At 41.2% G+C, this 13,962-nt stretch overlaps 1 protein-coding gene across 7 annotated transcripts in view; it reads right to left on the minus strand.

Annotated features, from left to right (window-relative positions):
* Positions 1-991: 991 nt before the first annotated feature.
* The window catches only part of PRR14L (proline rich 14 like), a 60,177-nt gene continuing 47,206 nt past the window's right edge, over positions 992-13,962 (minus strand). For 6 of the 7 annotated variants that reach the window (XM_045534546.1, XM_045534550.1, XM_045534549.1 and 3 more), the window contains 2 exons: positions 3,709-3,780; positions 992-1,730 (listed from right to left, as the gene is read on the minus strand). In XM_045534546.1, the coding sequence (XP_045390502.1) occupies positions 1,454-1,730; positions 3,709-3,780 (349 nt within the window). In that variant the 3' untranslated portion in view covers positions 992-1,453. Of the gene's footprint in view, positions 1,731-3,708; positions 3,781-8,097; positions 8,167-13,962 lie in introns of those variants that run through there. The other variant, XR_006730677.1, reaches the window with a different exon arrangement.

A 13,962-nucleotide genomic window follows, 5' to 3' on the forward strand; every position in this document is an offset into this window, starting at 1 on the left:
AGAAAGAGAGAGAGAAACCCCAAGGCAAGAAGAGGAGGGGACGCAGGGTGAGGGCACGTGGGGCTTCAGTAGGAAAACAATGAGACCATGGGGCGTGGTGGCCCACGGCAGCCCTCTGTTCACAGACTCCTGCAGGCACAAACCCAGAAACTCAGCTAACTCTGGCATTCGATGACATTTCCAGCAGCTCTGATGCAGGAGCTGAGAGTACAATGAGGTGCCCTCAAAGAAGGCTGGTCGTGGAATTTCGTGATCCCTCTGCAAGGACACGTCACTGGGTCTGAAGCCCTACCCCGACTCTCCCCACTCTTGGAGCAGGCTGCTTGGACGGCTGCAGATGCTCTGGGTCGGCTTATGTCACCGCCTGAGCCGTTGCACCCAACTTTGTTACAGACCACCATTTCAGATAAAAACCATTACGACCACACCCAACCTTAGTACTTTTTCAATGATTGGGAGAGAAACCTGCTCTTGCTTATGTCACTAAAATAAATACATGTACTTATTGGGCAAGAATGAGAACCCAGATGAAAACAGTGCTCCCTCTAGTGAGTTACGCTAGAAGCTGGAGATGGGGAAGGGACTGCGTGAAACAAGTGAATGGGAAAATGTCTCTTCCATGCACCAATCAACTGGATCAAATGCCTATCATGTATTAAGACATGTATTGTCTTTCTCCTTAATGTCTAAAAAAATTTTTTAAAATCACATTTAAAGGCTCCAAACATGCAGCAATAATAATACAAAAAAAAAAAATAAAAAACAAACAAGAAAATAAGCCAAATGAAAATCATCACCACTACGACATTAAAAAGTGCAACTTACTTCAAATGGGGCCTGGATGGGCTCCTCTGGCACTAGTGACCCACAGTCACAGAGGGGAGGAAACGACGGGAAAAGCCACACACACACACACCACACACACATTCACATACACTCACATCAACAGGCTCTGGACAGACAGACTCAAAGGATTAGAAAACACAATAGCTCATCTTTCCTCAACTACTGAAATGAGCTGGTGGGACCACGCAGGACAGGACGTCAGGTCCCCCTTCTCTAGGCCACATTTCTAAATAATCTTGGTCTAGCACCACCGTAAACAAAGTGGAACTTTCATGTGGACGTGCAAATCCTGTGAGTCCTTGGAATCCTAGTGTTACTTAAGATATGCTGCTTCTTCCTCCTGTGGATGGCAGAGATGGAGAGGCGGAGGCCGGATGTCATTCGGGACCATTTCCAGGAGAAAGGGAGCATTCCTGAGGTTCTATACTCAGCAGTAGAAGTAGAGGACCCTCCTTCACCAGTTCCTAAAAAGGCTGCACCTTGAAATAGGTAAAAATTCATCGACTGTGCATTTTGAGTGGTTTGGGCGGTAGGGCAAAATTAGGCAACCTCTTCCAAGGAGGTCCAAAATAAATCTAAAATTGAGACTCCCCAAAGGAACGGGTTCTCAGCAACCTGAGGACTGTTCCTGTTCCTCTTCCTTGGCAAAGAAGGTCTCCAGTTCCATTAGTTTCTGTATCAAAAGAGCATCCAGTTCTTGACTCTGCAGAGCTGCCTTCTGGGCCCTCGTAAAGCTGCCTGCCACCTTCACTTTACCTCGAGCTCTCCTCTTTCGTGGGACGGTAAAATCCTGAAACTCTAGAACTCGCTTCCTCTTCTGTTGGCTGATTGAGATTAGCGTGCCATTTCGTTCCTTGGGTTCCTCAAAGATGGTCTCTAAACACCTAAGGATGGAGCACAAAACAGATTAACCAACGGACTGAACCAGCTGAACGTGACTTGCACCAACAACTCCTCACAGCTAAATCTTTCCTCTGGCCACTATCTCTGTGTGTGTGTGTGTCTGTGTTGTGGGTGGGGGGAACCCCACATGTATAGTACATGAGCACAGTGAACAAATTTAAACTGGATGATTGCATTTCTGATGAAAGGGGAAAAAAGAAAAAAAAAAAAAGAAATAAACTGGATGAAAGGTATAGAATAAAAGACGAACCCCACACAATAGGAGGCAATACCAATGACACTTTTGTGTATCCTCCCAGAAGTCATTCAATACAGACATGCATAAATAAGCATGTATTAATTATCAGGGGTTGGCCCTTTTCTATAAAGGGTCAGACAGTAAACATTTCAAACTCTGTGAGCTACACAGGTCTCTGTTACAAATTTTTCTTTGTTTTCCTTCTTCTTGTTTTTAAAAGCAACCCTTTTTTTTGAGACAGAGTCTCACTTTGTTGCCCCGGCTAGAGTGAGTGCCGTGGCATCAGCCTAGCTCACAGCAACCTCAGACTCCTGGGCTTAAGCGATCCTACTGCCTCAGCCTCCCGAGTAGCTGGGACTACAGGCATGAGCCACCATGCCCGGCTAATTTTTTTGTATATATATTTTTAGTTGGCCAGATAATTTCTTTCTATTTTTAGTAGAGACGGGGTCTCACTCTTGCTCAGGCTGGTCTCGAACTCCTGACCTCGAGCGATCCACCCGCCTCGGCCTCCCAGAGCTAGGATTACAGGCGTGAGCCACCGCGCCCGGCCTTACCCTTTAAAACTGTAAAAACCATCCTTAGCTTATACGCCGTAAAATAAAAATGAGCCACTGGCTGGATTTGGCCTGTAGTTTGCGGACCCACAGCACACTCTCTGTTTTTTTCCACAAATAGTAGCAGACACTATCCTCTAACTGAGCGTCTTTGACCTGTTGGGAACCTTTAAGATTGTTCCAACGTAGTACAGTTTTTAATGGCTCTACAAGTATTCCATTATAAGGATGGACTCTAATCTAATGAGAACACTAGTAATAGATATTTTAGGTTGTTTCCAACACTTTTTTATTTTTTAGCAATGCTGCAGTGGCATTGTAATAAGTGTGCATCTTAGAGCACATACACAAAATCCTAGGATAAAACCCTAAAACTCTACTGCTATGTCCTAGACACAACAGGCATTTAATAAATGTTCACTGACTTGACTTGAATTCAGACCCAAAGGAGGCTAAGTGAAACCCTTTCTGTATTTAGGTTGGGAATCATAGCTGAAGATCAATTATCAGTCCTGAAGAAGACAGCATATTTGGTAAAAACACAAGTAAACATTAAAAGGAGACTACATTTTCTCTATCTATCTAACCCAACACACATTTCTTTCCTATCTTATCACTGATCGCAATTCAAGTGGAAACAAAAAATAACAATTCTAGTTATATCTAAAAAAACACAATAGCTCATCTTTCCTCAACTACTGAAATGAGCCAGTGAGACCATGTGTGACAGGATGCCAAGTCCCTGTCCCTCGGCAAGGTAGCTGGTAGAACTGAACACAAACCCTTTCTTTTAAGAGATGAGGTCTCTCACTTTATAGCCCAGGTTGGAGTGCAGTAGTGCAATCACAGCTCACTGCAACCTTGAACTATCAAGTGATCCTCCCACCTCAGCCTCCTGAGTAGCTGGGACTACAGGTGCACACCACCATGATTGGCTAAATATATATTTTTTTAAAATAGAGATAGGGTCTTCCTAAGTTGTCCAGGCTAGTCACCAAACTCCTGGCCTCAAGTGATCCTCCCACTTTGGCCTTCTACAGTGCTGGGATTACAGGCACAAACCACGGCAACTGGTCCATAAACCCTTTCTGAAGGGCAAGGACTGGAGATTTACATCTATCTTTTCAGAATTTTTTCCTCTATTTTCCAGCTGTATGCACCTACCTGTTTGCAGGAGGAGACTTATAATTCTTGTTGGTATATATTTCTTCTAAACTAAACTCCTTCTTCTTTAACCTGAAAAGAGAAAAAAATAAATTCTTCATGCTCTCTTCAGGGAGAATATATTGGTTTCCAAATGCTATCCTTTCCATTCCTTTATTTGCAACCTTTCTGTAGTAAGTTTTAGATGTGTCTCATGTGAACTATAATGTACTGGATTCTTTTTTCCAGGCTGCCAATCTTCAACTTTGTGAAATTTAGTCCATTTATGCTTACTGGGAATGATGTATTTGGATTTATATATATTACTTACAGCTTCTTTCTGTCCCACCTTTTCTTTTCTTTATTTTTTTTGACACAGGGTCTCCTTCTGTTGCCCTGGCTAGAGTGCAGTGGTGTCATCATATCTCACTACAACCTCAAACTCCTGGGCTCAAGCGATCCTCTTGCCTCAGCCTCCTGCATAGCTGGGACTACAGGTGTGTGCCACCAGGCCCAGCTAATCTGTTAATTTTTTGTAGACACAAGGTCTCACGGTTATCCAGGCTGGTCTCCAACTCCTGGCCTCAAGCAGTCCTCCCACCTTGGCCTCCTAGGATTGCAAGCATCAGCCACCACACCTGGCTTGTTTCAGCTTTTCAGCATTTCTTCTTTTCCTTCATTGTTTGCTTTTTTTCTTTTTCATTCCCCTCCACTGACAAGGAAATTATACACTCTTTCTATTCTAGTCTTTTAGTGATTGGCAAGAATTTTAACGAGCCCATTTAACTTAAGTGAATCAGTATTTTTACCCTTCTTGCAATTAACACAAGGTCCTTGGACCTTTTGAACTCTGCTCAGGACTGTCCCGATTTGTTATTAGTGTTCTATGTGTCTTGTTTCCTTTTTTATTTTGTAATTTATTTGTTGGAAACAAAACAAAACAAAACAAAACCCAAGTCATTTGGCCTGTGGCTTCCCCAAGTCTAGATTTTCTCCGTTACATGCCCATGATGTCATTTAACAAATTCTCTTGACTGAATATACAGGAAACACTATAGGAACTTCCTATAAACTGGCAGTTAAGTGTAGAGGTATGAATAGATTTAGGTGTTCGGTTTTTTCTGGTAGAAAGACTTTCAGCCGGTGTCGCATACTTTCTTCTGTGGGACGTGATCCTTTTTTTGAACAGGGTCTCACTTTGTTGCCCAGGCTAGAGTGTAGTGGCGTCATCGTAACTCAGCGCAACCTCAGACTCTTGGTCTCAAGTGATCCTCCCACCTCAGCCTCCCAAAGTGCTGGGATTACCGGTGTGAGCCACCGTGCCCGGCCATTTATTTCTTTAGGGCTGCAAATGGTGGCAGTCTATCACTCTTTCCTCATTCATTAGGCAGAATTCCACCTACAGAGAAACTTCGTGCTCATCCATTGTTTGGGAACCCTGAGGTACTGTTTACACAGTCCAAGCAGGCCATGTGCTTGGTTCTTCCCCATTATTGACCAATTTCCAAAACAATGAATTTGTTCCCCAATATCCTCCAAAGATGGCCAGTGTTTTTTTAAAAGTATCATTATAACTATTGGATATAAACGTATTTGATGTGCCTTTTATCATTCCTTTGGATGCTCAGCCTGTCTCATCTGTGGCCAGTCGGAATCTTTTCAAACTGGTTCCTAAAGCCCTTTGACACAACCCTAGTGGTCTTTCAGAGCTTTGCTACTTTCTTGTGTGAAAAGATACAATCATCTCGTGTATGTCCTGCCGTAGAATTATAATCATTTTCCAACGAGCCCTGGTTCATATACCAGAAAATTCACCCATTTAAATGTACAATTCATAAAAAATAAAAAAAACCCCACAATTCAGTGGTTTTTAGGACATTCACAAAATTGTTCATTGATTACCACTATCTGATCTAGAACACTTTTATAACTCCAAAAAGAAACCTTGCACTTGTTAGCAGTCACTGACTCCCCCTGTCCTCTGTACTTGGTAATTACTAATCTACTTTCTGTCTCTAAAATTTTGCCTATTCTAGACACTTCATATAAATTAAATCACATCATATGAGCCCTTTGAATCTGGCCTCTTTCATTTAGCATACTGTTTAAATGGTTAAACCATGTTGTAGCATGTATCAGTATTTAATTTCATTTTATGGCTGGATAATATTCCATTTTATGAATATGCTACCCTTTCCTTATCCATTTATCAATTGATGGACTTTGGGTTGTTTCCACTTTCTCGTTATTATGAGAAATGCTGCTATGAACATTCATGTACAAGTTTTTGTGTGAATGTATGTTTTCAATTCTCCTGGGTGTATCTAGGAGAATTCTTGGGTCATATGGTAACTCTGTTTAAATTTTTCCAAACTGTTTCCCACAGTGGCTGTATCATTTTACATTCCTACTAGCAATGTACAAGGGTTCCAGTTTCTCCACAACTTCACTACACTTCTATTTTGTTCGGTCTAAGTTATAGCCATCCTAGTGAGTAGGAAGTGGTATTTTACTGTGGTTTTGATTTTCAGTTCCCTAATGATTACTGATGTTGAGCTTCTTTTCAAATGCTTGTTAGCCATTTGTCTTTGGAGACATGTCTATTCACATTCTTTGCCCATTAAAAAAAATTGAGTTGTTATCTTTTTGTTCTTGAGCTGTAAGAGTTCTTTATATTCTGTGGATACTAGACCCTTATTAGGTAACTGATTTGTAAATATTTTCTCCAGTTCCAAGGGTTATCTGTTATCTTTTTTTTTTTTTAAGATTTTATTTTTTAGAGCAGTTTTAGGTGCAGGGCGAAACTGAGCAGAAAACAGAGTGTTTCCATGTACCTCCTACTCCCCCACAGGAGCAGCCGCCCCCACCAGCAACGTCCCACACCACCAGAATGGCACGATTGCTACAATGGATGAACCCACACTGACATATCATTATCACCCAAAGTCCCTAATTTACATTAGGGTTTACCTTTGGTGTTGCCCATTTTGAGTTTTGACAAACGTATAATGACATGTACACATCATTACAGTATCAGACAGAACAGTTTTCACTGCTCTAAAAATTCTCCCACCTACTCATCCCTCCCTCTCTCCTAACCCTTGGCAACCACCAATTCTTTTACTGTTTTCATAGTTTTGCCTTTTCTAGAATGTCATATAGTTGAAATCATACAGTATATGGCTTATTCAGAGTGGCTTCTTTCACTCAGTAGTATGCATTTAAGGTTTCTGCGTGTCTTTTCATGGCTTGACAGCTAATTCCATTTCTACACTGAATAATATTCTATTGTCTTAACTAACATACCACAGTTGGTTTATCCATTCACCCAATGTAGGATATCTTGGTTGCTTTTACATTTTGGCAATTACGAATAAAGTTGCTATAAATATTTGTGTGCAGATTTTTGTGTGGACGTATGTTTTCAATTCATTTGGATAAATGCCAAGGAGTGTGACTGTTGTATTGTATGGCAAGAGTATGTTTAGCTTTTTAAGAAATTGCCAAACTGTCTTCCAAAATCGCTTTACCATTTTGCATTCCTATCAGCAATGAATGACAGTTCTTGTAGCTCCATATCCTTGCTAGCATTTGGTATTGTATTCTGGACTTTGGCCACCCTAATAGGTGTGTAGTGGTATCCCCTTGCCGTATTAATCTCCAATTCCCTAGTGACATATGAAGTTGAGCATCTTTTCCCGTACTTATTTGCTATCTATATACCTTCTGTGTGTGCGGCGGGGGGGGCAGGCGGTTTGCTATAGGTTGGTATTTTATTATACACTGACTAGAAAACATACACAGGGACAGAGAAATAACACAATTATGCATCTAGACACACAGACACTCCTGCCCTAACACAGTGAACACAACGCAGCTATGTGGATAATTCTAGCTATACAGAATCACCCAGACTTTGGCACCTGGGACACACAGGCAGATACATTCTGGTTCCAGAGAAACTAAATAATGGTCCCAGAGAAACTGAAAGATTTCTAAGTGACACAAACACAGTACAGACTCTCTGTATCCTTCCCCTGATTTCTTTTTCTCCTTAAGACAGCCACCCGGCCGGGCGTGGTGGCTCACACCTGTAATCCTATTACTCTGGAAGGGTGAGGCAGGAGGATCACTTGAGCTCAGGAGTTCGAGACCAGCATGAGCGAGAGTGAGACCTCGCCTCTACTAAAAATGGAACTATTATCTAGGCATTGTTGCGCACGCCTGTAGTCTCAGCTACTCCGGAGGCTGAGGCAGGAGGATTACTTCAGCCCAGGAATTTGAGGTTGCAGTGAGTCATGATGACGCCATTGTACTCTAGCCTGGGCAACAGAGTGAGACTCTGTCTCAAAAAAAAAAAAAAAAAAAAAAGATTTAGCCACCGTCCCACACACCATGTATTTTACTTACGTATCTATTTCTCCCTCCAAGCAGGCAGGGGTATTTCCTCTGTTCTGATCACAGCTAAATCAACAGCGCCTAGTACAAAAAGCCGCTTATATATATGGAAATAAATGCTTATTGCAAGAATGGGTAAATGTATACAAGCATGCGCACACACATACACCCACGCCCTGTGTGGTGGCGGAGCTTTCTGCATTTATCCAAACTTGCTCACAAGCCCACATTCACTTACTTGGTCTGCACATAGTGAAGTGCTGCCTCCCCTATTCCAAATAGTAACATTAGTGTCTGTTGTCCCAAAATGAATTCCTAAAGGATCCTTTGCTGAACCACTGGGCAAGAAGGCTCACACTCCGGAACCCTCACTGTGCACAAAGCTCATCTGCACAATGAGGGTTCTGGCCTCGTGCCTTCAACACAGCCTGCTGGCTGGTGCTCACCAACACCCCAGGCCCCGAGAGTCAGGAGCCTGACATGTTCCGGCCCCCCATTAGGGCTGATTTAGGTTTCTCCCAGGAAAGGGGCCCTTATTCCCTGACGTCTCAGGGAGATTTATTGGTTCTTCTGTTTTCCACCAGAAGCTTGGTGTTGAGAATGTCTTTCCCTTGCTCTACCTTTTTCTCTTGTAGTTTCTTCTTCTTTTTAAAATTTTCTTTATTTCAGCATATTATGGGGGTACAAATGTTTAGGTTACATACATTGCCTTTGCCCTGCCTGAGTCAGAGCTCCAAGCGTGTCCATCCCCCAGATGGTGCACACTGCACCCATTAGGTGTGAATACACCCATCCCCTCCTCCCCTCTCCAACTGTCCGACGCCTGACGAATGTTACTACTGTATGTGCACATAAGTGTTGATCAGTTAATACCAATTTGATGGTGAGTACATGTGGTGCTTGTTTTTCCATTCTTGTGATACTTCACTTAGTAGAATGGGCTCTAGCTCTATCCAGGATAATACAAGAGGTGCTAGATCACCATCGTTTTTTGTGGCTGAGAAGAAAAAAAACCCATTAAAAAGTGGGTACAGGACATGAACAGTTTCTTCTTATGTTTGCATCCAACCCTGTCGTCCCTGGGTTGGCTCCCTCTGTCAGCCACGCAGCCTTCATGGTCTGTCGTCAGAGCCCCCAGCACATCTGCTGAATGCCGTCAGGGGAAGGTGGACGCTTCTTAAACTCCGACTTCACGTCTCCTGGTAACAGGCAGGCACCTTCTACAACCAAGGAACCAACTACAAGCTATATGCTCTGCCATCTGTGTATCTTCTTTGGTGAGGTATCTGTTCAGGTCTCTTGCCAACTTTAAAATTGGGTTGTTTTCTTAGTTTTAAGAATTCTTTGTATACTTTGGATAATAGTTTGTTTTTTGTTTTTTTTTTTTGAGACAGAATCTCACTCTGTTGCCCGGGCTAGAGTGCCATGGTGTCAACCTCGCTCACAGTAACCTCATACTCCTGGGCTCAAGCAATCCAACTGCCTCAGCCTCCAGAGTAGCTGGGACTACAGGCATGTGCCACCAGGCCCAGCTAATCTTTCTATATATATTTTTAGCTGTCCATATAATTTCTTTCTATTTTTAGTAGAGACAGGGTCTTGCTCTTGCTCAGGCTGGTCTTGAACTCCTGAGCTCAAACAATCCACCCGCCTCGGCCTCCCAGAGTGCTAGGATTACAGGCGTGAGCCACCGCACCCAGCCTGGATAATAGTTCTTAATCAGACTTATCTTTTATAACTATTTTCTCCTAGTCTGTGCTTGTCTTTTTATTCTCTTGATGGGGTATCTTTTTGCTTTCTTGATAGTATCCTTTGATGAACAAAAGTTTTAATTTTGATGATGCTATATTTCTTTTTTTTTTTTTCCTTTTGCTGCTCATGCTTTGGGTGTCATATCCAAGAAACCACCATCTAATCTAGGGTCATGCAGATTTATACCCATGTTTTCTTCTAAGTTTTTTATAGTTCATGCTCTTATATCTAGGTCTTTGATCCATTTTGAGTTATTTTTTTGTACAGTAGTCCTCATTTATCCATGGGGGATATGTTCCAAGACCCTCAGTGGATGTTTGAAACCCCGAGTAATACTGAACTCAATTTCCATCAATCGGAACACGTTTATGTTCTTGTCTTCTACCCACAAATGTACTGTCTTTTCCATCTTAACTGAGCACTTATACACTGAGGCTGTAAGTTTTTCAGTCTGAGGTATGAGAGCAAAACTAGCATGACTTTCTTTTTCCTTCTTCACAATTTCATGGATAGAAAATTCATTCTCAATGTAGATCTTAGCAACCTCAGCATATGATTTTTTTATTCTTTATTAAGTCTGAAACTTTCACTTTTCACTTAAAGGAAGTACTTGATGGATTCTCTTTGGCGTATCTGAATTGCCAGCACAACTACTCTTGGGCTTTGGGGCCATTATTCAGTAAAATAAGTTACTTGAACCCAAGCACTGTGCTACCATGACAATCAATCAGATAACTGAGATGGTCACTAAGTGACTAATGGGCAGATAGCAAAGAGTGTGAATCCACTGGACAAAGGGATGATTCACATCTGTCTTGAGCAGGATGCAGTTAGATTTCATCATGGTAGTCAGAATGGCATGCAATTTAAAACTTATGCATTGTTTATTTCTGGGATTTTCCATTTAATATTTTCGGGCTGCGGTGACCCGTGGGTAACTGAAACCTCAGGGGAACTGCTGTGTGAGGGTATCCAGTTTTGCATGTGGCTATCCAGTCATCCCAGCACTATTTGTTGAAAAAACTATTCTTTCCCCATTGAATGGTCTTGGTACTCTTGTTGAAATCAATTGACCATAGATATATATTTCTGGACTCTCAATTCTGTTCTATTGATTTATAAGGCTATTTTTATATGCCAGCACCATACTGTATTGATTATTGTAGCTTTGCAGTAATTTTTCATGTGTGATTTTTTATTTTAGTAAAATATACAAAACATAAAATTTACCATTTTAATTCTTTTTAACTGTTCATGTGTAAGTTTCAAAATGGGGAAATGTGAACCTCCCACTTTGTTCTTTTTTCAAGATTGTTTTAACTGGCCAATGCGATGGCTCATGCCTGCAATCCTAGCACTCTGGGAGGCCGAGCTGGGAGGATTCCTTGAGGCCAGGAGTTCAAGACCAGCCTAAGCAAGAGTAAGACCCCACCTCTACCAAAAATAGAAAAATTAGCCGGGTGTGGTTGTGGGCGCCTATAGTCCCACCTACTCAGGAGGCTGAGGCAGGAGGATCGCATCATTAAGGTTTTATTTTGGTTACTCTATTTACATTTTTAGAAATTCTATACAGTTCCATTTCAAATCTATTTGGTTATTTTTTGGGTGCATCTTGCTCTATTATTCATATTTTCAATCTATATGTATTTCTTTAAACATATAAAACATACTATATTCTTCTCCAATAATTCCAATATCTGAAGTCTTTTCAGATTTTATTTGTTATCTACTATTTTCGTTGGCATTTATGTATGAAACCTGGCTTCCCTCCACCTTATTTACTTTACTCTGAGTTGTTTCACATTCCTCTAGCTTTTATTTAAGGCCAGATTTGGAGGTGGTTTCCTCAAGAAACTGTGTGTTTCTTCCAGTAGCTTCTGGGCACTACTGAACTGGGACCACTGTAAAGTATATCCTTAGCTTAAAGCTTTTTTCAATCTATCCAGGTAGCATGGATTCAGGCTGCAAACCCAGAGGAAAGCCAGCCTTTGGCTATTAATTCTCAAGGGAAAATTCTTTTCCTCCACCCAGTGCCAGGAATTGGGGAAGGTAATTTCCTTTGTTGTCCTCTTGGGAGTTGGGGAGGGAGAGGCAAACAGGGTTAATTTTGGTTCATCTACACACTGAGGTTATAGTCCTTTTGGGGGGCGGGTGTCAATTTAATGTGCATGTGTGTGTTTTATATTAGGCTTTCATCTTGGTAAGGTCATAGACTTCATCTGTTGTCACCCATGAGGCCAGTGAAAACTTAAGTTCAATGTAACCTTGATTTTGTAAATGCCCTCAAAGCAAAAATGAGCATTGGTTTTAATGCTCATTTATCTCTCTTCTCTCTGGATTGCTACTTTCATTTAGTTTTTGGTTTCTGAGAATTCTTTATTCTCCCAACAATTTAAGTACTGATGTACTTAAAGACTAATACTTTGCAAACATTGTTATTGGTTTTTGAAGGGTAAGGTAGCAAGGTAAGGTATCTACAACACTGCTAAAACAGAAGTCCTAGTGCCTCACTTCTATCCTATATATCCCTAAAGTCACAAGGATTATGGTGAAATGAGGTAGAAGGTCACAGATGTAAAGGTTTTGAACCCCATCAGGCATTTGGGGTAAGTTCAAATTTAGTTTTTGAGAAACTATGTTTCTCCTTTTATAAATGTTTATGGAAGACCTGACTGCAACTCTGTCACTAAGTGGCTTTATGACAAACCTTGGGGATTGAATATTCAAGATTAATCTGGTCATGCTGTTTTATAATGAAATTGTGGCAGAAATTTAGATGAATCACCTAAAGTTAATATACTTTTCATTATGAAGAAGGAGCTCTTTCATTCAGAGCTTTCACTGAAAACTGCATGAGGCACAGTTTTGATGCTGAGATGTGCTGATATAACTAAGCAGGGTATAGCAATAATTTTTGATGGTACCTATTTTCTGGCCTAGAAAATGACCAGGGAACACGTAATCCCTAGGATGACCAAATCGCTTGGGTGACAATGGCTTTTATACTCTGACCTAGAAAGAAGAAATCTAGAAATAAGGTCCAAGACAAAATACCAGGCATTTGGGGCCAGTTCAAATTCAGTTTTTGACAAACTATGTCTCTCCTCTATAAATGCTTATGGAAGACCCGACTGCAGAAATTATTTATATAAAACACAGAAGTCTTAAGAAATTTTTTCCCCCTCTCTATTTTAAGATGAGGGTCTTGGCTGGGCGCGGTGGCTCACGCCTGTAATCCTAGCACTCTGGGAGGCCGAGGCGGGTGGATTGCTGGAGGTCAGGAGTTCGAGACCAGCCTGAGCAAGAGCGAGACCCCTGTCTCTACTAAAAATAGAAAGAAATTATCTGGACAACTAAAATATATATATATAGAAAAAATTAGCCGGGCACGGTGGCACATGCCTGTAGTCCCAGCTACTGGGGAGGCTGAGGCAGTAGGATCACTTAAGCCCAGAAGTTTGAGGTTGCTGTGAGCTAGGCTGACACCAAGGCACTCACTGTAGCCCAGGCAACACAGCGAGACTCTGTCTCAAAAAAAAAAAAAAAAAAAAAAGATGAGGGTCTTGCTAGGTTGCCCAGGCTAGTGTTGAACTCCTAGGCTCAAGTGATCCTCCTGTCTTGGCCACTGGAGTACCCCCGACTACAGGTGCATGCCATTATACCTAGCTTAAGAGATCATTTTCCTGAAACCCCCAATATTTTATACAAATGGTAGCATTCTATAGACAGTACTTGGTAGCATTCTATGGAGAGTACTATTATCTTAGACCACTATCAACATTGGTATACAAATACAATCCATTCTGGTATACAAAGACCTGAATCTTTTTTTCTTTTTTTAAAGACTGCATGACATTTTATTCTTTTGATAAAGCCCTTCAAATAAACCATGTGTTATTACTTACTTATCAAACATTGTGTCTTTGCAATTTGACAAGTACAAGGTAATAGTAACAGAATATTTTTTAATTTGTGGTTTTCTCTCTTTGCATGAGAATGATCATTTTTTTTCTATATGTTTAAGATCCATTTGTATTTCCTGAATGGACCATATATTTATATCCTTTGCCCATTTTTCTATTAAGATTTTCATTTTTTTCCTTATTAATGTTTAGAGGCTACGTG

The sequence above is a fragment of the Lemur catta genome, chromosome 21 (assembly GCF_020740605.2).
Source record: "Lemur catta isolate mLemCat1 chromosome 21, mLemCat1.pri, whole genome shotgun sequence".
Taxonomy (NCBI): domain Eukaryota; kingdom Metazoa; phylum Chordata; class Mammalia; order Primates; family Lemuridae; genus Lemur; species Lemur catta.